Raw genomic sequence first — 23,468 nt, forward strand, 5'->3', positions numbered from 1 at the left:
CGGACCACGTGACCCAGGTAGCAGGTATACCTGGGCTCCTCCTGCTCTGCTCCCATTGGTGCTTTAATACATGCCCGGCTCCTCCTGCTCTGGTCCCATTGGTGCTTTTAAACAGGGACGTGGCACCGCGACACATCCATCACTCATAGGCACATAGAAGAACAACAGTCATTTAATTTCAGAATTTTCTCAAATATTTTTATTATTTTTCTTGAGATTAGGACAAGACAGACACACATTAATACCCACATCACAATCTGGGCAAAACAAACAAAAAAACAAAACAAAACCAAACAGAACAAAAAACTAAAACACAAAAAACTAAAACTAAAAGAAAGCAACAGATAAACAAACAAACAAACAAACAAAAAAAACACTTAAAAAAGAATTTAAAAACATTTCATTTCAGAATTAGATACGATATAAACAAGGCAGACCTACCCATAGAAACGACTTGACCTGTGTGCCAACCAGACATTTGAACTGACTCATACTGATACTTCAAAGTAAAACCAAAAACAGTCTCTCTCTTTGTCATCATTCTCAATCTATCCTATTAAAGCTTCATCAAATAGTGGGCCACCAACAAATAGGACAATTATGGAGCAATTGCGATCCAATTACATTTTCACATGCAAATAGTATTTCATTTCTATTTGTCTAACTGTGCTCAAGGTATGACATGCCAGCTGACAGGACAGCTGGGCTATCAATTGTTTGTTTATTTATTAGATATGATTTTGAATTATAATATCATGTTTAACATCTCATGTTACTTAAATAGTTACTTAAATAGTTGAAATCACAGGAAATGTATGACTATATTATGATTTCTAATATTATGATAGTATCATAAATACATCATATCATATGTTAGAGATAGATAGAGATAGATTTTGTAGAAGCCTATGAAAAAGGTTTGAGTCAATGTAGGACCTCAGTAAGTGAAATCAAAACCACAAGAATACATTTATGAATTATACAGGCATTCATACATTTTGCATGTTGTATTTTTACACCGATACAATATAGGGTGAAATCGCATGTTGCACTGATTTCTGATCGGTTTTCAGTTTTTACCGCATTTAATAATAATATATATATAATAATATTATAATAATAATTAGTCTTGGATATTAGGTTGGGAAGATTGACCTGACCCATGGGCCTTGTCTGTTTTATTGTTAACAAGGTAACCCGGATGTAAACGTCAATCCGGAAGTTTACCCCTGGCGACAACAGAAAAAGATGGCGGGGGATACCTCTACGGAGCTTCTCTTTCTGGACACATTTAAACATCAAAGCGCAGAGGTAACAAAGTAACGTCTGTGTACAACACGTTAATATGTGCAGCGCAAGTTGCTGAGAATACAACAGTAGTTAAAGGACCATGCGTGATGTGTTTATTGTCCCGCAGTCCCTCCCTAACCCTAGCCTAGGCTAGCAGAGAGATAACGGTGCAGCATTTAGCTAGCGACACAATGTCTCAATGTGGATCGCTAGGTTGCTATCTATCTCGTCTTATAGTTTAGTAGTTGTGAGCTAGCCAAGTCCAAGTAGACGACACACTTGCATGGCGATTCAATCCTGTAACTATATGTTTTCACCAGGTACGAGGAGGAAGAAGGGCTTTGATAGTCATCAGTTGTTTTCACAGATTATTTGTTTATTTACATTATCTGTTTTCTATTGTTGGTAAATATGTAAATACGTAAATACATTTGATTTAATTTAAAAAAATGTTATATTAATATTGAAGTTAACTGTAGATTATTAATTATTAATCTCTGAGTATTGGAGAAGGGGTAGGATTAAATAAGCTTAATATGCTTCTTCCTACTCCTTTTCGGACATGTTAAGTAAATAGTGTTTTTTGTTTAGTTTTTTGTTGTTTTTTGTTGTTATAACTATTTCTTTTTTCACATGTTCGAAATAAAGCTTTCATTCATTCATTCATAGTAGTTGTAGTTTGTTATCATGGGGAGAAGAAGGGCATCATAAACTTAACGGCCAACGTCAGGCGACGTGCGCAGTTTGTTTACCTAGCGTGGGTGGACGTCGTTGGGATGTGGGCGTGTGTTAGCTAGTTGAATTATAATGTTTTGTTGACTGACCTCTTAACATAGGTGTGCGTGTGTGTTGTTCACTGTACTATAGTTGACCAACATCGACGTGGTGCGGTTTCCATGCGGTGTTCTGATCACAGAAGTGCGCGTCATTCCCCCGGGAATCAAAGCCCACAGCAGCCTGCCTGACAGCAAGGCATTCGGGTGAGACCACACACACACACACGCACGCACGCACACACAGTCCCATACCACCCAGCCTGTCACTTGGATGGGAAACTATCACCCTATGTTTACAAAGTGGAGAGGTGTGTGTGACAGTACCGGTCAAAAGTTGAATGGGAAGGTGTGTCCAAACGGTTGACTGGTACTATATATATATATATATATATATACACATACATATATAGTATATAGTGGGACACTATTGGGGCTGGCCTTCGTGGCCTCCATCTCACCAGCGCTATAACAGGTAGTCTGTGTACAGATGGGATTTGTCACGGGCGGTCGGGTGCTTGTAAATGAGATCATGACGTCATATCCTGTTCCTCTCCTTCTCCAGGGAGACGTCACCTCATGCCTTCCAACTGGAACTGTTTTTCAACAATGTCACCAAGCCCAACAGCTCCTGCTTCCATAGACTGGGGAGGTTAGTAGATCTCTCTCTCTTTCTCCCCCCTCCCCCCCGCTACTGTCCCTTCTGTGTATGTAAGTACAAGTCAGAAAGGGCTCATGGAGCAGGAGCAGGTGTCAGGCTCACCGGTAGAACCAGTCAGGGTGGAGTTTGCTCTGGTCTCCCAGGGAACATTAAAAGGCGGGGTATGTGTTCTGATCTTTTTGACAGGTGTCTTTGTTCAGTCCTTAACTGGTCTCACCAGAAACTCAACCTGTTCCCGCAACACAACTGATGCCTCCTATCCTCAGAGAAAGGCCTCATACACACTGCGTGTAAAACATTTTTGGGAAAAACATTTTTGCTCCTTAAAAACGGTAAAGTCCAAACTTGCAGGGATTACCAAAATGATCTACTCGACTCCCTCAGTGGAAGTATCGGAAAACAGGTTTTAGCGGTGAATGTGTACAGGAAGCGGTTCTGGTAACCTTCTGCTCCTCCATTTGTCGCGCAAGGCTGCACGAAAACCATGAATTATTATTATTGATTTTTTTAATATGCCATTTAGCTTACGCTTTTATCCAAAAATACTTTTACATTGCAGTGAGTGCATACATTTTTCAGTATATATGGTCCCAATGGGAATCAAACCCACAACCTAAGTGTTGATAGTGCCATGGTCCAACCAACTGAGCCACAGAGGACCATGACAACAGAGGACCATGACAACCATTCAAATCAGTTGTCATGACAACCATTCAAATCGTATGTCAGTACAGGTCGATTACATCAAACTGCTGAATAACAGCACCATTACACCAGTTAGTCAAACTCACTGCTCTCAGCTGTCACTCAACAACACCAATCTCACTTATGTGTGTGTGTGTGTGTGTGTGTGTTAACTGTTAATCCAAACCTTATTGTTTATTGAGTAAACAAGTATAGAGGGTTGAACTTGTTTCAGTAAATAAATGTGTCATTCTGAGGAGGATGTATCTGAGGTACTCTTTTAAACAATGAGGAATTAACCACAATCTCTACCAAACTGGTGCTTCCGGTTTGCTTTTTTTTTTTACCTCTGACAATGTTGCTATGTTTTCATTCTCAATGCCACCCTCTCAATATCCCAACGTCAACGTCTCTGGCTCTCGCTAACCTAGTAAGTGTGTGCCAACACATGAGGGTAGCGAAAACTGAATTAACTAAATGTTTTCAAAGTGAGTGGGCGGGCAGGTGGGAGTGTGTAAACAACCTTTATTTGTGTGGAAAAACAACTGCTAGAGCATAGCGGAACATAGAGCAGGGCTTGACGCTTACCTTTTCCCCAGGTAGCACTGTGCTACCATGTTGAACATTTTTGTAGCACACCAAGAATTTCAGTAGCACAATGAAAATTGTGCAATTTTTCAGTAGCACAACAAATGATCATAATCATAACATATCAAAATGATCATAACCGGCTCTTGGCCGTAATAAAAATGGAGACTCACACAATATAAAGGGGAAGTAAGAATATTAATTTCAGTTGGCCCACGGTTCGGTATGAACCTCGGTTTTTGGGTCACGGTTCACGGTTCGTGTTTTTTATTTTTTTAAATGCTACTATTTATTTACAAACTGTTACTTTATTTTGCTTATACTTATGGAACTTTAACATTTAGACACATTCCATAATATGACTGGTAAATTGTATAATATAAATATATATAAACAAAAACACTTTCAAATGTAAAAAAATTACATAAACACTTTCAAATGTGACGTGTTGTGGATTGGAACTACGGATCATAAGCTTTCAAATTATGTGTCATACATTGAAATCCGAAAAATATGAAGTTAGAGTAATTTGAATGTTGTTAGACGTCAGGCACATATAGGGTTAACCTCTTTGTAATGAAACCGGAAGCACACAGCGCTACGAACTATGAGAGCTGTATCCCATATACCCATTATGCGCATTTTAAGCGCATATAGGACTCGCGTGAAGCATTTCTGCGACACGCGTTTCTGTTCACTGTTTTCATTCCCTCATCGCTTATACACATACGTTTGACTGCGCATGACAGTAGTTCAGCAGTAGTCGCACTGGTGCGATTGAATGTATTTCCAAGTCGCACAGAAATATATTCACTCGCAAATGCGACCAAAACAGTCGCACTGTCGAGCGCTGACATAGAGCACACAGTACACACTGTGACCGTCACTGCTTAACTGTTTTTCTTGCTCTCTTTTTCTTCTCCAGTCTGGAATATGATGAAAACAAGTCCATCATCTTCAGGCCTAGTGGAAAGGTAAAGTTCTCCTCTGAGCTCTCATTGGACCTGTATGCTCTCTTATGGAAAATGAAGTTGTGTAAACTGTGTGTGTGTGTGTGTGTGTGTGTAGGTGAACACAGACGGGTTGGTGCTGCGTGGTTGGTATACCAGTCTGACCCTGGCGGTGTACGGAACAGCCGAGCGCTCACATGGACACGACCGCGATTCGCCCCCTCCTCCCCCACCCCCACCCCCCCAACAACAATCCGGCCTCAAGAGGGTCATCAAACAAGGTGGGCAAAACCAAACTCACACCCAACCCCCCCCCCATACATCGCAATGGAAAAAGAATCATCTGAATTGAACCTACTAACCCCCTATAACAAAGTTATATCTTACCTATAACATTGTCTCATTATCATTATCTTTCTCTCAGAATGGGATAAGGAGGAGCAGTACAATGGCAGCCCTCCCAGACCTGCACCCAGAGGCCCTCGCACCCCCCCTGGCCCCCCTCCTCCAGATGATGATGAGGAAGAGCAGGTCCCAGTGACAGGTCTGACACTCACCTCTCTGTGTCCATTCATTCTATAGTAAACTCTCAGTGTAACACATTTATGTACCTAAAACCCAATCATGAATGTGGGGGCATACAGGTCTCTGTAGAAATGGGCTCTGCTGTGTGTGTGCGTGCGTGCGTGCGAAATCCTGTATCCATATGTGTCTGTGTCTGCCTGACACCGGTTGTGATGGCAACTGACTGGTAACTCCTGTGGTCTCCATGGTCTCAGTGGGCTTGTCGATCAAGGTGGAGTCCGTCGAGGGTCGTGAGGACTTCCTGGAGGCCGTCTCGCCGGAGCGATCACTACCTGCCGACGAACCCTACTCAGACGCCGAACCCGAGGAAGAGGGGGAGGAGGAAGAAGAAGAGGAACCAGAGGAAGAGGAGGACACCCGGACGGAGGGAAGCGCTCCAGAGGAGGAGGAGGAAGAAGAGGAGGAGGAGGATGAGGGTGAGGAGGAGGAGATGGAGGAAGGTAGGGGGGCTCCTGTTTGACAGCAGGATAGACAGACAGATGCCCAATCCCAAACAGGCCCCTACTGCTTTGGCACTATGCACTCAGTGTAGATCTGAGAGGACTGGATAGGTATAAATGGTATGGTAATATCTTCACCGTGCCCTCTGACAGATGAAAGAGTCATCAAGTTGTTGCAAACAGTAGCCCTGCAATTGGACTTGCTCTGACCAAGCCTCAACTTGCGACCTCTAGCTTGCCGACACACGTGACCCGTCTCCTCAGATATCCAACTCAACTCGGGTACAAAAGGCTAGGTTGAATCTTTCAATATTGCTTTTTAATTGTCAGACCCATCCAATCCGTCTACGGAAGTGTCTAGGTGGGGTCAGGGACGAGGGGTCAGTTTGGGGCTGGGTGACACCATGTGTGCGTGCTCTGGCATGCTGGCTTTGCCTCCCATCAGGATCGCCTTCCCCTAAAACCCCCCCCAAATCTGCTCAATGCTGATAGAATACATCCTGGTTATAACCAGGAAACCAATGAACTCTGAATGCTTATAAGGAGCCATCAGCCGTTATAAGCAGCAAACAGCTTTTCATAGCGCTCCCTCTGAGCCATGGCTGCAACGTATCTCGAGAACACTGCATGCTGCATGACAAACTAACCCTGCATGTTTGAAGTGATGGTGTGTGTGTGTGTGTGTGTGTTAAAGGGAGAGAGAGAGAGAACAAAAGAGTGATATTGACTTCGATCTGACCCACTACTGGCACTGCGTTAAAGATTTGAGTGTATAATACATCCACCTCTTCTCCTCTCTTCACCCTCTTAGCGGTACATCTTCTAGAGGTTTAGAACATTATTATCAGTGCTCTATTCGGGCCGTCACACACTGTTTACTCCCGTATCGGTCTCTCCCCCCTTCCCTTCTCAGATAACGACGGTTATGAGCAGATCTCCAGTGACGAGGATGACCTGGACAACGGTAGTTTTAAGCTGCCCAGCTTTGACATGGACTACACTCCCGAGGACCTGGCGTCTGTTCCTCCGGTCCAGTACGACCCCTACGAACGAGAACTCAGACCGATGCTGTACTTCACCCCGCCCTACAGGACACGCTTCGACACGCAGCTGGAGAGGGCCAGGGGGGGGTGTGCCGGGAGGGAGAGCGGCGGGCCAGACGGTTCTGGAGGGGGTGAGGGAGCTGAGGCGGAGGCCGTAGCCCAGCTGAGAGACCTCCTGGAGGGGATCGGAGAGGACCGAGGCACCCAATGGGTCACGGCCCTAGAGCAGGCGCCGGGGCTCCTCGCTAAAGGTCTGGGCTTTCTGATCGGACAGGGGGAGTGGGAGGAGCCCATGAGAGCCCTCGTCCAGTGGGCTCTTCAGGGTCTGAGTATGGAGGTCGCTCTGACCCAGCCCATCGCTCTCAACCTCCGACAGCTGAAAGCCGGCGCCAAGCTGGCGTCCTGCCTGGCAGAATGCCCGCACGGCCTCACAGTGCTGCTGCGCGACGGGGCCCTGGGTATCCTGCTGGAGCTGCTCCACAGGGACCACGTGTCGTCCTCGCTGAAGTTGATCATCCTGAGGGCTTTGGACGCCCTGACCAGTGCCCCTGCTGGCGTGGAGGCCTTTGTGCAGGAAGGAGAAGGGGAGAGGAGTGGTTACCAGGTGAGAGGCTACACACTGTTTCCATGGTTTTATCAGTTGAATCCATCGTGATTTTTTTTACTTCCTCTGTACTGATATTTAGATGCATTAACCCTCTCTAGATGCCATCGATATGTGAATAGTGTGTTTATCCTGAGCTTCTGGTGTGAAGTGTGTTCGCTGACTTTGTGTCGTGTTCGTTTCCGCCCGTTCAGCGTCTGGTGCAGCTGTTCCTGCGCGAGGAGACGGTGAGGGTGGTAACCGCCGGCAACGCCGTGCTGCAGAAAGGCCACGCCTACGAGGTGCTGACTGACTTACAGCGTACGGCCGCGGCGTGGAGCGATCCTCAGCAGGTACACGCACACGCACACACGCACGCACACACACACACACACACACACACACACACACACACACGCACACCAGGGTTTCCGTTAACCGATAATTACCGGTCTTTGTCCGGTAAAATTTATTGAAGTCCGACAAAATGAAAACTCGTCGGACATTTATGTCCGGTGAAAATAATTCCCTCTAAGCACAATTTGAATACAATTCGCTAAAGTTCACATTCTGATTCCTTCTATTTTAAAAAAGACGAATATATAGGCTATGTATTTCTTTTATTATGATATGATTTGACACCGGCATGATGATGTCTCCTAATGTGTAGGCTGCCTATGCGAAACAGCGGTTGTTTCCGGTGTGCGCTATAACTCGTGCACAATCGAGTCGAGGCAGAGAGGAGGATAGCGATGTTTCTCTCTGTGATAGTGTGATTATGCAAGCCTTTTCTGAAAGGGATGAGAACCCGATTGTTTCAGCTTCTCCCAGGGAGAAAGTGGTAGAGTTACCATCCTCCCCGAGTCCTACCATACCATCCGCTGACAGCCTATCTCTCCCGGTAACCGGCGAGCGATTGCGTGTCGCTCAAGTAGCTGATCAGTCATTAAACAAATGTTTTTTACATGCAGCTAGTGAGGAATCTGAAATAGGGGGCAACGTAGTTTATTTCCTTAACGATGGGATATTAATGCGTAAATGGTCTCCTCCTAATGCAAATGGTTGTGAGTGGAATACTGTAAAACAAGTGGTTGTGCCTGTGGGTTATAGACAACAGGTGTTATCTGTAGCACATGAGAGCCAGTGGTCAGGACATTTAGGTATAACTAAAACTTATCAGCTGATATTGAAACATTTCTTTTGGCCCGGACTGAAGGCGGATGTTGCCAAGCACTGCCGCTGTTGCCATACTTGTCAGATGGCGGGTAAGCCTAATCAATCCATTCCACCCGCACCATTGCATCCCATTCCTGCTATAGGGGAGCCATTTGAACGTGTAATAATTGATTGTGTTGGACCTTTGCCTAGGACTAAAAGTGGAAGTCAGTATTTGCTCACTACTATGTGCGCTGCTACTCGTTTTCCCGAAGCTGTTCGGTTGCGTAACATATCAGCTAAACGAAATGCGTTCCCAACCAGCGAGACCTGGTTATAGAAATGACGTTGTTTTATTGATAAAAAAAGGGTCAAACTGGAAAGAGAAAATAGAAAACTCACATTAATCCCAAACAATTTAACAAACTTCAGTTAACGTAATGTGGAGTCCGTTCATTGATCGATGCTGTCTGTTCAGTTCCCAGAGGCGCCCGTTCAGCGCTGGACATATAGCGCGCATGCGAATCATGTTATATTATTATATATTATATAGCTCGCATCTAATCGTATCGGATGAGAAATAGACATTAAATGGCATATATAGGCCGCTACACAACAGTAATCACCGCGACAAACAGCTATATTAGATTTGGGAAAAAATATATATAATTTTGAAAAAAATTATTTTTATTATATTTTAATATGTCCGGAATATATCACGTTTGTCCGGTAAATCGAAATCTTCCCGGACACGATGTCCGGCGGCAATTTTTTCTAACGGAAACCCTGACGCACACACACACGCACACACACACACACACACACACACACACACACACACACACACACTACTGTGTCTCATGCCAGTGGCCAACCCCTTAAATCACTTGTCATTCTCTTTCAGGAGGAGGCTGATGAGTCTGAGAGCCCTATGGAGGAGGAGCCATCATTAGGCCCCTCCCCCGTGAGTGAGGTGGAGCTGGATAGGCTGGCCGGGGTTTTAGAAGAGTTACATCACCTGTTAGAGACGGCCCCGCACACCATGGTGCAGCCCCCTGGGAAAGCCTTCCCTACCACAGTCCGGATCACAGGACCCCAGGAGAGAGATGACCCGTACCCTGCACTGTACAGGTAACACACACACACACACACACACACAAACATTTACTCCTCTACAGGGCGAGAGAATCCATACCCAACACCTACTGAATAAACGATACGTAAGCTATTCCTCAGGTGCTGTTGTGTCATGTTGTGAGTCTGTCTTACTTCCCTGTTCTCTCAGGTACATGCATGCGTGTAACTTCCTGGAGAGCACAGCAGTGGCGTTGTCAGCGGCCGCAGCAGCCGGACACATGGGCGTGACTCAGGCCGTCAGAGACCTCCTGCGCTTCCTGTCTCTCACCCAATCGGGACTGCTCTTCCTGCTGGCCCAGCCCACTCCTACCAACCTGCTGCTCCGTCTCCTAGCGACCGTCGCCGAAGTGGAGGGGGAAGAGACCTCGTTCGCCGGGGGCGACGGGGGTTTCTCGGGGCCATCGTTAGGTGAAGAGGGTTTGGGGGTGTGGCTAATGCAAGCGCTGCACGCGCTCCAGAGCGTGTCGGAACTGATGAGTCACGTGACCGCGGGGGGGGAGGGAGGAGCCGGGCTGGAGGAGGGGGACAGCTCGGACGTGCTGGGCATGCTCCACGCCCTCTACCTGATCACCTTCACACAGACGGGCCGCAGCGCCGTGGCTCACATATTCAGCCTGGAGAACAACCTGTCCTGCCTCGTCACACTGCTACAGCACCACAGCAAGGACGGACAGGGGTGAGTGGGGGTGTGTGTGTGTGGGTGTGTGTGGGTGTGTGTGGGTGTGGGTGTGGGTGTGGGTGTGGGTGTGGGTGTGGGTGTGGGTGTGTGGGTGTCGGTGTGGGTGTGGGTGTGTGGGGGTGTGTGTGTGTGTGTGTGAGAGAGTGAGTGAGAGACAACTGTGTGAATTGTGTGTGTGTCTACATTGGTCTGCCTCTGTGTTTTACTGTCAGAATATGGCACAGTTTGGCATATGGCACCTATGTTTATTTACTTGTGTGTGTGTGTGTGTGTCTCTGTGTGTGTGTAGAGAGGCCAAGGCCCGTAAGGCGGTGACATACAACTATGCCTGTATGCTGGTGTTACTGGTGGTACAGAGTTCCAATGACCTGCGCACGATGGAACAACACGCCGTTCCACTCCTCACCCTCGCCAAGGCGGACGACACCAACGCCAAACTGCAGGGTGAGTCTGCCCCCGCTGACTGTGTCCAGTTATGAATACACTGTTACACTGTATCGAAACATTCCGAGAGATCGGATGACGACGCAGCAAATGGCTGCCCCTATTCCAGTGGTGTTATGAAGGTGTGTGTGTGGGTGGTGTGTTTCAGAGCTGAGTAAGTGGTTGGAGCCTCTGGAGAAACTCCGCTTCGACATGGGCAGCATCCCTCCCCTCATAGACTACATCAAACAGGTACGGTCCCAGAGTCAGTGACATCAAACATGGTGAATAAAACCATTAAACCAGTTGTCAAACCCATTGCTCCCAGCTGCCACTCAACAGCACCCATGCCTCCCGTGTGTGTGTTTACCGTTAGTCCCTCCCTGACATGTCTAAACATGACATTCCTGAACTCTTGCCGTATGCAAATGTCGGTGTGTTCTATCCGGATCCTGACTGTGATGATGTAACAATTATGCTAATGAAGTCACTGGAGAGTCACAAACAAACGTGAAGCGCTGCAACACCGGTCTCCAGACGGTGTGTTGATTATTGTTGTTGTTATTCTTTGGTTATGATGTAATCACTTAACAACCGAATAGAGTGGGAACAGTGATGTGTTGTGTTCTAAGATGGAACCCTGTGTGTTCCCACTGTTCCCCTTTAGAACCTGGAGAATGTGCTGACTCCAGAGGGAATGGGACTGATGACGGCACTGAGGGTCCTCTGCCACATCGCCTGCCCACCACCCGCAGTCGAAGGTACACACTCACTCACTCACTAGGGATGCTCCGATCTGGATTTCTGGGGCCGATTCCGATCACCGATATTTTTCCTCAAGATCAACCGATACCGATTTTTTTTTTAATACATAACTGTAGGCCTACTGACTGGATAGCCTACATATTTTTTGCTTTTTAGACAAAAGTTTTGATCCATTAGGCACCAAGCAAACGCAGACCCATTTTTATGGCATAGTAAAAGTCTGGCCTATCACCCAGTTAGGGCCTGAAGCCCAAGTCAGTGATATGGCTGTATAAAAGACATCATAAACGTGGCCTTCATGGTTTACATACTGTTACATCCTCCTATGTTTTCTGTTCAGTTATCTGTCTTCCCCAGGAAAAAGGGGAAAAAAAAGAAAAAAAAAGTTTTTGCGATCGGCCATTTTTGCCGATCACCGATCGAGTCATTTGGAGTGAAATCGGCCGATTTAAATCGGTGGCCGATAAATCGGAGCATCCCTATCACTCACTCACTCACTCACTCACACACACACACACACACTCACTCAATCAAACTAAGGCCCAACTACTTAGATTAACAGCAAATAACAGATCATGTATTTATTTATTTTTAGTGACAGTGCTCAGGAAACAAATTATGTAATACATTGCTTTTGTTTTGCTCCTGTCCCATAACCTGATATGCAGTGTGCCTGCCCTAGGCTATTATGTAATTGCATTGTAAAAGTATGAGTGTGCAGCATGTTTAACTCTCTCTCTATCTCTCTCTCTCTATCTCTCTCCCCGTCCCCGTAGGTCAGCAGAGGGACCTGAAGTGGAGTCTAGCAGGGGTGCAGTTGTTCTCAGGGGAGGGGTTGGACACGTGCGTGCGTATCCTGCAGAAGCTGTGCAGCGTGCTGCTGCAGCCCTGGCGGGTGCACGGACACATCGGCCCCACGCCGCAGCGCTGCGTGATCCTGGGCGTGTGTGTGAACACGCTGCGGCTGCTGCGCACCATGCTGACGGAGCTGCTCCGCGGCGGGGCGTTCCAGTTCCGGGACACCCGGGTGGCCAGCGTGCTGGTGAACCTCCACATGATCGTCTGCTCCGCCCCGGCCTCCGGACGCCTCGACGGGGAGGAGACCCGAGTGCAGGCGCTCATCGTGGACGTGCTGCTCACCTTCACACAGGGAGTCAGTGAACAGGTGTGTGTGGATGGTTGTAGCTTTCGCCTGATGTAGCAGACCTATTGATGTGTTTTTCAGCGTATGATCGTATGCAGGGTATCCGCGGTGTCTTGAAAAGTGTTAAAAGTTGATAAATCAATTTTGGGAAAATCAAGACCCTTAATAAGTATTAGAAAGTCTTATCACGTTTTTATGAGGTCTTGTAAAAGTTAGTGAATTTATTTTAGTTTTATTAAAAAACAAAAGATGAACCGGAAATTGTGTTGTATGATAGTGGTCTTGTCTATTGCAAACTAAAACTGTTAAGTTAAAGGTGTCACTGATGTAAACGGTTACAGCTCGAAGTGGCGGTGAGGTCTGGAAAAATATTGACACGGTCTTTAAAAAGTCTTAGAAAGGTATTGAAATCAACCTCAAGATTCCTGTATATACCCTGGTATGAAACATTTCCTCCTCCTGTGATCTGATAACGTCATCAATCATCAAATGTGGTGATACAGTTATGCCTAAGTTACAGCAATGCTATTGTTACTGAGTGCTTTTGTGTTTGTGTGCGTGCGTGCGTGCGTGCGTGTGTGTGTGTGTGTGTGCGTGCGCTCGCGCGTGTCTCTGCGCGCGTGTGTGCGTGTGCTCGCGTGCCTGCGTGTGTGTACCCCTCCTGCAGGTGACCCACACAGAGGAGACTCTGGCCAGTAACACGTGGTCCCTGATGCTGAGGGAGGTGTTGGGCTCTCTGCTGAAAGCCCCCGAGGGCCTCTTCTCTGGCCTCACTCTGCTGTCCGAGCTGCTGCCGCTGCCCCTGCCCATGCAGAGTACCCAGGTACCTGATCACAGCACTACCATCAGAGGTCCCTGCCCATGCAGAGTACCCAGGTACCTGATCACAGCACTACCATCAGAGGTCCCTGCCCATGCAGAGTACCCAGGTGCCTGATCACAGCACTACCATCAGAGGTCCCTGCCCATGCAGAGTACCCAGGTACCTGATCACAGCACTACCATCAGAGGTCCCTGCCCATGCAGAGTACCCAGGTACCTGATCACAGCCCCTGCCCATGCAGAGTACCCAGGTACCTGATCACAGCACTACCATCAGAGGTCCCTGCCCATGCAGAGTACCCAGGTACCTGATCATAGCACTACCATCAGAGCTCCACTTCCATGGACCCGGAAGATGCTGTTTGAACATTGACAGTTCACCTGCAATTCTTTTAAAACATATTATTATTTTTTATTTTTATTTTTTCAGATTTTATCCCTTTTTCACCCAATTTGGTATCCAATTGAACCCAACCTAGCATCCAATTATCCCCTGCCTATTGCGTAGGATCCGCCGCCCGACCCCGTAGCCGGCAGCCCCAGAGGAGATCGCCAGGCAGACTAGCTGACTGGCTCCTCGAGCCCGACACCGTTATTCCGGCACCCAGGGGGCGGTGTTGCGCGACGGATCCTTGTCTGGAAATAGTCCTATACCGCCCTCGGGAGCGGCCGCTCAATATGCCGCTCCCTGTGTGCCCTGGCCATATCCGGGTCTGGCGTGACCGGGATTCGATCCCAGTCCCCGGTGGGCAGCTTGCACTAGTGGCCAGTGCTTAGACAGCTACACCACCGTGGGGCTGCTAAAACAATTTTACTCAATGTGTTTTTTTATCTAGTTTTCAGAGACATTAGACATAAACACACAGACAAAACAGCGAAAACAACAAAACAAAACAGAAACAAAAATAATAATAAATAACAGTTCACAGAGTACTTCTCATATATAATACAAAGCCATTTTTAAGAAGTAAGAGGCATTGTTAGTGTTCACCTGCAATTCTATTCCTTCCAAATGATTTGTTTGAATCAGGAAAACAATTCTCTCACAGAATGAATTGACCTGTGGAGAATCTTTACAGCATTCAACTTGCTATTTTTTATTTTATTGTCATGTTAGTTGTTATTGGGATCATGTTACTGTGTGGTGTTGTTGTTGTTTACATTGTTGTTGTGGTTGTTGTGGCCTCTCTCCCCCTATCTGTAGGTGATCTCCGTCCAGGACGTGGCGGTGGCGTTGAACACCAGGAAGCTGTGGAGTATGCACCTGCGGGTGCAGTGGCGAGTGTTTGCCGAGGCCCTGGGGTGTGTGTGCGGCACCAGCTGTCCTCCGCTCCTGGCCATGCTGAGGCGAGTGTGTGTGCAGCTGGCAGACCTGTCCTCTCCTACCGCCACGCTCATCATGAAGACCCTGCTGGAGCTACTGCTGGACGAACTGCAGCCGTAAGACACAGGCAGACAGGCGCACACACACACACACACACACACACACACACACACGCGCGCATGTATATCTAATGTGTGTATGCATCTGTTTTGATGTGTTTCAGGGCGGAGGGTAAGAGTGTGTGTTGGGGACAGGTCCTGCGACTCCTCTCCCTGTTGGATGCTCTGGTGTCTCAGAGAGCCTGTAAGATCGCAGCGTTACACCTGCTGTCAGGCTCCGCCCCTGGAGACGAGCCGACGCTGGGCGACCTCTTCCCGCTGCTGCTGTCCCTGCTGCCTCCGCGAACGGACCACTCCATGCAACAGCAACACTGCAGCGAACTCGTGGGAACAGTCCTGCAGTCGCTCTGTGACCAGGTAACACACACACACACACACACACACACACACACACACACTGGTAGGGAAAGAAAGGCGTGTGTGTTTAAATGTGTGCTAAGTGTCCTCTCTCTCTCTGTGTGTGTGTGTGTGTGTGTGTGTCTGTGTCTGTGTGTGTCTGTGTGTGTGTGTGTGTGTGTGTCTGTGTCTGTGTGTGTGTTAGGACATCTCTCTGGTGGTGTCTCCCGCTGGGGAGGGGTGTGTGTCCGAGGCTGAGCAGCTGGCCAATGCGCTACCAGGACGGGAAATGATGTCATCAGTGTGCGAGTCATTGCTGGAGGTTTTGGGGAACGGAGAGAGCAACACCACACTCCTCCTCACCTGCATGAGAACACTAATGTTCCTCACAGAACATGACTACGGACTCTTCCATCTCAAAGGGTAAAAAAAACACAAGCTCTCTCTCTTCCTTTCCCTCTCTCTCTCTCTCTCTCTCTCTCTCTCTCTCTCTCTCTCTCTCTCTCTCTCTCTCTCTCTCTCTCTCACACATTCTCTAGTCCCTCGCCCTCTTTCCTAAGCAGATTTGTCTTCAACTAGCAAAATGACGAGTTGATCAAATGTCCAAAACGGTGTTTCAGGGCCCTGAAGAAGCATAGTGCTGGGCTATGTGCCCTGTTGAAGAGACACGTGTTCTCCTTCAATAAAGACTCTGCTGAGCTGCTCTCTGCTCTACTGGACTTCCTCAGACAGATCATCAACACTGACCCACTGGTACACACACACGCACACACATACACACACACACACACACACACACACAAACACACACACACAAATACCCCATAACGACAAAGCGAAAAACATGAATATGTTGCAAATGTATTAAAAGCCACTCTATACATATTCAAAAATAAGAGAGAACTAACCAGACGAAGCAGATCTGAAATGCGTCGCTCATATTTCTGTACAATTAAAAACAGGTTGTCGACCTTCAAGTGTCTGGCATATAATATGAAAATTGTTTTGTGTGTTTGTGGGATATTCTCTGTTTTGATGTTGTTGTTCTGTTGTCAGGGTTGCTGTGGGGAGGAAGGCCCAGGGGAGGTGGACCCTCCCTCACGGTCGCTGGCTCTGACTGGCTCAGAGATGAAGACTCTGCTACAGTGGGAGGAGTCAGATTCACACCCACTACCTGCTCTGGAGAAACAGATAACGGTATATACACACTCCAACAGACTGTTTATTTGTTAATCAACGGAACTGGGGTGAAAACACATCTTGACCCAGTGAATGTCATTAACCTAACGTGTGTGTGTGTGTCTGTGTGTGTGTGTGTGTGTGTGTGTGTCTGTGTGTCTGTGTGTGTGTGTGTGTGTGTGTGTGTGTGTGTGTGTGTGTGTCTGTCTGTGTCTGTGTGTGTGTATTTATATTTATAGAAGCTTTGTAAGGAGGATGATTCGTTGGAGTCTCTGTTGGAGAATGTGATTGGCCTGAGACAGACGTTGGAGAACGCCATGGACACGCCTCCTCCCCCAGAGACGGAGCCCACTCTGCCAGCCCCAGACACACTGTTGGCCCAGTTCAACCACCGGTAGGACCCTGACTGCTCATGTACTGAATTTCAGAGTCTGGATACTCTTGTGTTCCCTTTCTGGTCTGACCTTGTGAGTTCTCACTTAGGGCTTGCACGCCACCAAGGAACCGTTCCCGTTCCCGTTCTCGTTCTCGCTCTGAAACCTCCGAACCTTGGTGCTGTCTGGCGAACCAGCCCGTGTTCATACCAGTGTAACCAGAACCATCCGCGTCATCAACGATGAGTGATGACGTGGCGGGATAAACAAAAATGTCACAACTAGATGGCAGCTACTTCACTGGAAAAGAGGAGAATATCTTCCACTACAGTATCTAAACAAAACAAAATACACTTTCTACACGCGTTCTCTTACTAACCAGCTGCTCCATTACTGGAATAGAAATGGCTTACGAAATTTGCGTTCGCGCGCACGTGTGCGTGTGTTTGCTGAGCATGTGCTGAGCATAGAGAGAATGGATAGATTTAGATTACATTTTGTCTCCTTCCTTCTTGCTGGTCTTTGCAGCCTAGAATATGACACACCCACCGACGACGTGACTGTTCTACGTTTTGGTTCCCGCTTGAGAACCACTATTTTCGGGTTCCCGCTGCGAACCAACTTTTCAGGCTCCGCGCCGGCCGGTTCCAGAGTTGGTTCCTTGGCGGTGTGAAAGCCCTAACTGTGGCAGTGCATCATGTGTTCTTCTCACTGTCTTGTGTGTTGGTGTTGTTTTCAGGACGGTGTTTGTTCTGACAGAGGTTCTGGATGAGCAGCTGAAGGCTCTGTGGTTCTCTCCGTTCCACACTGACGACATGGAGGCTGAACTGGACATGGTGTGTATTCTTGCCACCGCTTTCTCTTTTTAGGTGGATCTGATCAGGCTGTCTCAGGTGTGTGTGTTTGTGTGTAATCTCTCTCTCTCTCTTTCTCTCTTTCCCTCTCTCTCTCTCTCTCTCTTTCCCTCTCTTTCTCTCTCCCTCTTTCTCTCTCTGGATCAGGTTAAGGTTGACCTGGTAGGCCTAGCCCAGGAGTGTTGTCCGGACCTGGATCTGAAGGCAGAACTGGAACGTTCCTTCCTCTCCGAGCCCTCCTCTCCTGGTCACGGCAAAACAACCAAAGGCTTCAGACTTGGCAAACACAAACATGAGACCTTCATCACCTCCAGGTAAAACAACACACACTCAATGAAATCCCTTGTTTGGCTACTATAGCTAGATGCGTCTCCCTTGGCCCTGTGCTAACTGAGCCATTTTTGCCACACTTGACTTTAGACATGGTGACCTTTCTGAGCTGTCTTGCGTCGTAATACAACGTTGAGAAGTAACCGCCATGTGCATGTGTCTCTGTCTCCCTGCAGTGGTAAATCGGACTACGTGGAGCCTGCTAAGCGAGCACATATCATGGCTGCTCAACGCGGTCGGGGGGGCAGGGGGGGCTTCGGCCAGCTGGGCGGCTGTCGACCGCACGACATCTTCCGCCAGCGCAAACAGAACACTTCACGTCCTCCCAGCATGCATGTGGACGACTTTGTGGCGGCTGAGTTTAAAGACATTGGGACTCCTCTGGGGCTGTTGCCCCCCAAAAGACCCCCCAAAAGCTCCCCCAAACCCCCCACCAGAGGGCTGTTCACTGGGAACAGAGGCAGAGCTGGGTTCCACAGCCAGACACGCTTCTTCACACCACCACAGCCTAAAGGGGTGATGCTGTCTGGTACGTACACACACACACACGTTATCAACTTAACAATACACATGCACCCATACTGTTGACCATGGTGTCTGTAGTGTGTCTGTAGTTGTGTCTGTGATTGTGTCTATGGTCACATAAGGCCAGTGGAACCATCCTAACTCCAAACCTCTCCCTGTAGGTAACTATGCTCGTAGAGAGGGTGGACGTGGGGGGTCATCGTGGGGTGGTCAGGTGCCCGCGGTCACACACAGGGGGACCTACAGCGAGCCCAGAGGAGGCCAGGGCAATTTCACACGCGGCCCCCTGCCTTCTCGCCAGCCTCCCGCAGGTACTACACACACGCACGCACACACACGCACACACACACACCACACACTCACACACAGAGAGAGCAGGTCTAAAACTGCTTATCAAGTCGAGTCTCGGACCTAAGGGTCCCTTAATCTTGTGAAACTTAACATGGTTCTCATTTTTTCTCAGGTGCATATCGCCTGGCGCCGCGGGACCGCGCCCCTAGAGGAGGCCGGGGAGGCACAGGACTGTGGATGAGTGGGGGAGGCGGGGGCGGTGGAGGAGGAGGAGGAGGAGGAGGAGGTGGCGGCGGCGGCGGCGGCGGAGGCGGGGGAGGAGGAGGGGGCGGAGGAGGGGGGGGGAGAGGGTCTCAGGGGGGAAAGTTTAGTAGCGGGGGAGGAAACGGAGGAGGGAGAGGCAGACATGTGCGCTCCTTCACCAGGTAAACTCACCTGGCCAATGACTGCAGCCCATCATGGCTCTTATGGACCAATCAGGATCTGAATACACCGCCTGTGTGGATACAATGAATGATGTAATGATGGATTCTATTCTAACAATGAATGATGACGTATGGAGGACTGTGTGTTGATGTTTTATGTTTTGTTATTTTACATTGTCTTCAGACTCAATAAAGTTCTGTGATTGAGAGCTCTTACTGAAGTTGTGTGTTCATGTTCCTGCTAGATGTTTCAGTGTACGGGGTGGATGAATGGATAGAGTAATCAACAATAAGCACTACTGAGACAGTGAACAGTGCTTTCATTCTGTTGCATGCAATTAACACTAACTTTCATTGAGACTTGGAGCAAGATAAGAGTCCAGATTTACTTCAACATACTTTATTCATAAAATGTGAGGGTTTGAACAGTACCTGCAGGAATGGGGTGATTCTATAGAAACTACAGAACACTGTTTTGACTCAGAGAGGGACATTTCTCATTCCCCCTTCTGAATTCTGCCAGATTTAAATACACATACATTCTACAGGGTATATTAACAGAGCTTACCAGCTAGTGTTACATGTGGATCTGAGGTGGAAACCTTGCTCGTGTTCATCAGTTGTAAACATATACTGATGTCATAATTTGTTTGCCTATTATTATTTTTATTTAATTTTTTTATATATATAAAAAAAAAATTCTGAGTGGGGCAGTCCCACTCATATTTTACAGATACAGTAGAGATTTAGACAGGAAGGATGGGTGAGAGAGAGAGGAGGGATGACATGCAGGATATGTCCCCGGCCGGAATCGAACCGGGGACCCTGCGGTTACATGGTCAACGCTTAACCCGCTACGCCACCTAAGCGCCCCCCTGTTTGCCTATTATTGATAGCATGACTAAATGCCCCTCATATGACAGTGACCTCACGGCTCTTCCTCTTGATGCAATCCAGCGTCAGACTCCGGGCGCCTGCCTTACGAGACCCCTCGTCCGGCTTGGGGGACGTAGGCGGGACCGAGGCTGACACGGACTGGCCTGAGAACAGTGATTGGGTGGAGCCCTGTGTTGTTGACCCCTGCAGGCTCCTGATTGGCTGGCTCCTTGTTGGACTTCGCTCTTCTCCTTGATGCCGACTCCTGGTTGGCTGCTGGTCTGACAGCTGCTGGCTCCTGGTTGGCTGCAGGGTTCTGAGCACCTCCAGCAGCTCCCTCTTCTCTAGCTCCGCCTCCGCCAGCTCCTGTCTCCGCAGACGCTCTGCCCCCAGCAGGGCGCGCACGTCACACATCACCCGCGACAGCTGGCCCTGCACGCACGCACACACACACACGCACACACACACAAGAGTTGGGGTACGGGTAAGGTGCCACAGTGTTCAAACCGTTGTAGATTCAGGGGTTATGTTTGCATGTCTGGTGACGTCTCACCTTGACCTCCTCCACCTCGCTCTTGATCTGAGACTCTTTCTGCACCATGTGTCTCCTCTGGGAGTCCAGCCGGGACTCCATCTCCCGCCTCACCTCCTCCACCTTACATAGCATCTCAGCCCTGAAACATATCGTGTGATACGAGATGACATCACCTCCCTGTACTGCATCTCTACCGTGCAATATGTCACATCAAAGTATGACACCGTATATCACTGTGTCTATCTTACACAGGGAATTACAACCAGCACTAGCATCCCATTTCTCGGTACGGTGTTTGTTCAGAATACACAACAGAGTTCCCATACCCTGGCGTATGGTCCACACAGACATACTACACACCTGAGCAGCTCGAGTTCGGTGCGTAGCTCAGCGACACAGTTGTGCTGTGATTGGTCCACTGAGAGGAGGGTGTGGCCACAGCCGCTGGGACACACCCTGCTGCGAAACTGGCACTCGGACAGATGAGCCTCTAAACCCCGCCTCTCCACTCGCACCGGACATCCTGTGGGTGAGGGTGGGGGGAAAGAGAGAGAGAAAGAGACAGAGACAATAAGAGAGTAAGATATAGGGCATGCTACATGAGACCTCAGGTATCATGAGACCAACATGTATCCCCCCACTTCACTACACTACTGAAGGCAATAGTCTTTCACTACTTGACTTCTACCCCCACCCCTCTCACCTTAGGATCTCACCTTACGCCACATCTTTTCCCTCACCTCACCCCTCCCCTCTCCCCCACTCCACAGCACTCAACACCCCCTTCCCCCCCCCACACACACTCAGTGATGCAATCGTGACACAAGTCTACACCTGTTACTCTCCTCATGAACTATAGACTGGCAGAACAAAAGGTCAAATATGTATGGTGAAGTGTAACCCAATGTTTTTATTTTTTTTATTTTTTTATTTCTCCTGTATAATCCTTGTCCTAATTATACAATCAATGTGTTTTCAATTGGCCATGTGTCCTAGCTATTTTTTTTGTTTGTTTTTGTTTTCTGTGTGTGTGATTTATTTACTGTAGTCTACGTTTAATAGACCTCTATTTTGACTACATATATGTAGGTATGTGTAATATGTCTAGCGTATATACTGTATGTACAGTTTGACCTACTGCAGATTTTGTACTGCCATGAAAACTTCAATAAACAAAGTTGTGAAGAAAAAAAAATGAACAAAAGGTCAAATAATGATTGATAGAAGGATAGACTTTAAAAAAAAAGTGAAAATAGTTTTATATTTTCAGCTTTGTTTTCTGTTATTTATTCCCACCTGAAAATATCAGGTGTAAATGCAGTATGTCTAAAAAAAATTAGAAGAAAGAAAACACACACATGCACACACACACACACACACACACACACACACACACACACACACACACACACTTATACCTACCACACCGGTAACATAGGTATTCCCAACCTGCCAAAGATAGGTCACATAGACATCATTGTATAAAGTCACCATGACAACACAGGGACCACCTGCTCTCACGGGTTTCATTTCACAGCTGCTTCGACTGAACTACACAACTTGAGATGGTATAGCCCCCTCCCCCCGCCCCCCACACACACACACGCTGCTGTAGTACCTGTGTTGGAGCAGGTTATGAGGGCGAACTCACACTCGTCCTCGTGTGTGTGTAGTGTCTCCAGAGAGCAGACGGTGTCACAGCCCTGCCCTGTGTTAACACAGCGGATCTGCAGACGGCTCAGGTCATTACGCATGTACCTTACATAGCAGAGAGAGAGAGGGGGGGGGAGAATGTGTGTACTTTGACTACTATGTAACTGAGAGCATATTTCAGCGAGAGAGAGAGAGAGAGAGAGACAGCGAGAGAGAGAGAGAGAGAGAGAGAGAGACAGCGAGAGAGAGAGAGAGAGAGAGAGAGAGAGAATGTGTGTACTTTGACTACTATGTAACTGAGAGCATATTCCAGCGAGAGAGAGAGAGAGAGAGAGAGAGAGAGAGAGACAGAGAGAGAGAGAGAGAGAGAGAGAGACAGCGAGAGAGAGAGAGAGAGAGAGAGAGAGAGACAGAGAGAGACAGAGAGAGACAGAGAGAGAGAGACACAGAGAGAGCTAGTGTGTGTATACCTGTACAGTGGTCTGAGGGTGCTGATGTCCAGAGGTAGTCTGTCCTCGGGGCAGGAGTGATGGTGCACCAGCCAACCGCTGATGCAGGTGCTGCAGTAGGCATGCTCGCACGGGGCCTGGAGGGGGTGCTCTAACACGTCCCGACACACACAGCACAGCAGACCCTCATTCACGTAGCCTACGAACCTCTCCACATCGTAGCCCATCCTACACACACACACACACACACACACACACACACACACACACACACACACACACACACACACACAGAGAGAGAGTCAGAAAGAGAGAGCGAGAGAGAGAACATATACCTCTCTCAGTTTGATCATTTCCAACATTTTAGAATTAGACCCTTACCTGCCAGACTAGCCTCCTCCTCTTCTTCTCTCTCTCCTCTTCCTTCAGTTTCTCAATCCGTTCCTTCACTTCTTCCCTCTCCTCCTCTCTCTGCC

The 23,468-nt window shown here is 48.0% G+C and overlaps 2 protein-coding genes across 2 annotated transcripts; one reads left to right on the plus strand and one right to left on the minus strand.

Moving 5' to 3' along the window:
* The first annotated feature begins 1,239 nt into the window (after nt 1-1,239).
* virma (vir like m6A methyltransferase associated) lies at nt 1,240-19,606 on the plus strand. The gene is made up of 27 exons (XM_080540079.1): nt 1,240-1,311; nt 2,158-2,270; nt 2,629-2,715; nt 4,922-4,970; nt 5,065-5,227; nt 5,371-5,490; nt 5,726-5,947; nt 6,885-7,618; nt 7,813-7,950; nt 9,657-9,883; nt 10,038-10,565; nt 10,858-11,012; nt 11,161-11,243; nt 11,659-11,752; nt 12,533-12,921; nt 13,568-13,723; nt 14,927-15,162; nt 15,270-15,522; nt 15,707-15,924; nt 16,122-16,254; nt 16,558-16,698; nt 16,920-17,074; nt 17,794-17,890; nt 18,056-18,222; nt 18,415-18,767; nt 18,925-19,074; nt 19,227-19,606. Exons 1-27 carry the CDS (start codon nt 1,249-1,251, stop codon nt 19,481-19,483), a joined length of 5,481 nt encoding a protein of 1,826 aa, XP_080396205.1. The 5' UTR covers nt 1,240-1,248; the 3' UTR covers nt 19,484-19,606.
* Nucleotides 19,607-20,391: 785 nt separating this feature from the next.
* On the minus strand, nt 20,392-23,219 carry rnf41l (ring finger protein 41, like; the record flags this gene model as incomplete). Its single annotated transcript, XM_080540657.1, has 5 exons — nt 20,392-20,787; nt 20,909-21,029; nt 21,251-21,413; nt 22,509-22,648; nt 23,014-23,219. 5 exons carry the CDS (start codon nt 23,217-23,219, stop codon nt 20,392-20,394), a joined length of 1,026 nt encoding a protein of 341 aa, XP_080396783.1.
* Between the last annotated feature and the right edge of the window lie 249 nt (nt 23,220-23,468).

Source organism: Nansenia antarctica, assembly GCF_963989245.1.
Source record: "Nansenia antarctica genome assembly, chromosome: 10".
NCBI lineage: Eukaryota > Metazoa > Chordata > Actinopteri > Argentiniformes > Microstomatidae > Nansenia > Nansenia antarctica.

Bases quoted from the DNA above. Each gene is read 5' to 3' on its own strand.
- virma (XM_080540079.1), top strand. From the start codon at position 1,249: ATGGCGGGGGATACCTCTACGGAGCTTCTCTTTCTGGACACATTTAAA. The intron at 2,271-2,628 runs GTGAGACCACAC...CTCCTTCTCCAG, and splicing joins CCTGACAGCAAGGCATTCGG to GGAGACGTCACCTCATGCCT. The intron at 18,223-18,414 runs GTAAAACAACAC...GTCTCCCTGCAG, and splicing joins GAGACCTTCATCACCTCCAG to TGGTAAATCGGACTACGTGG.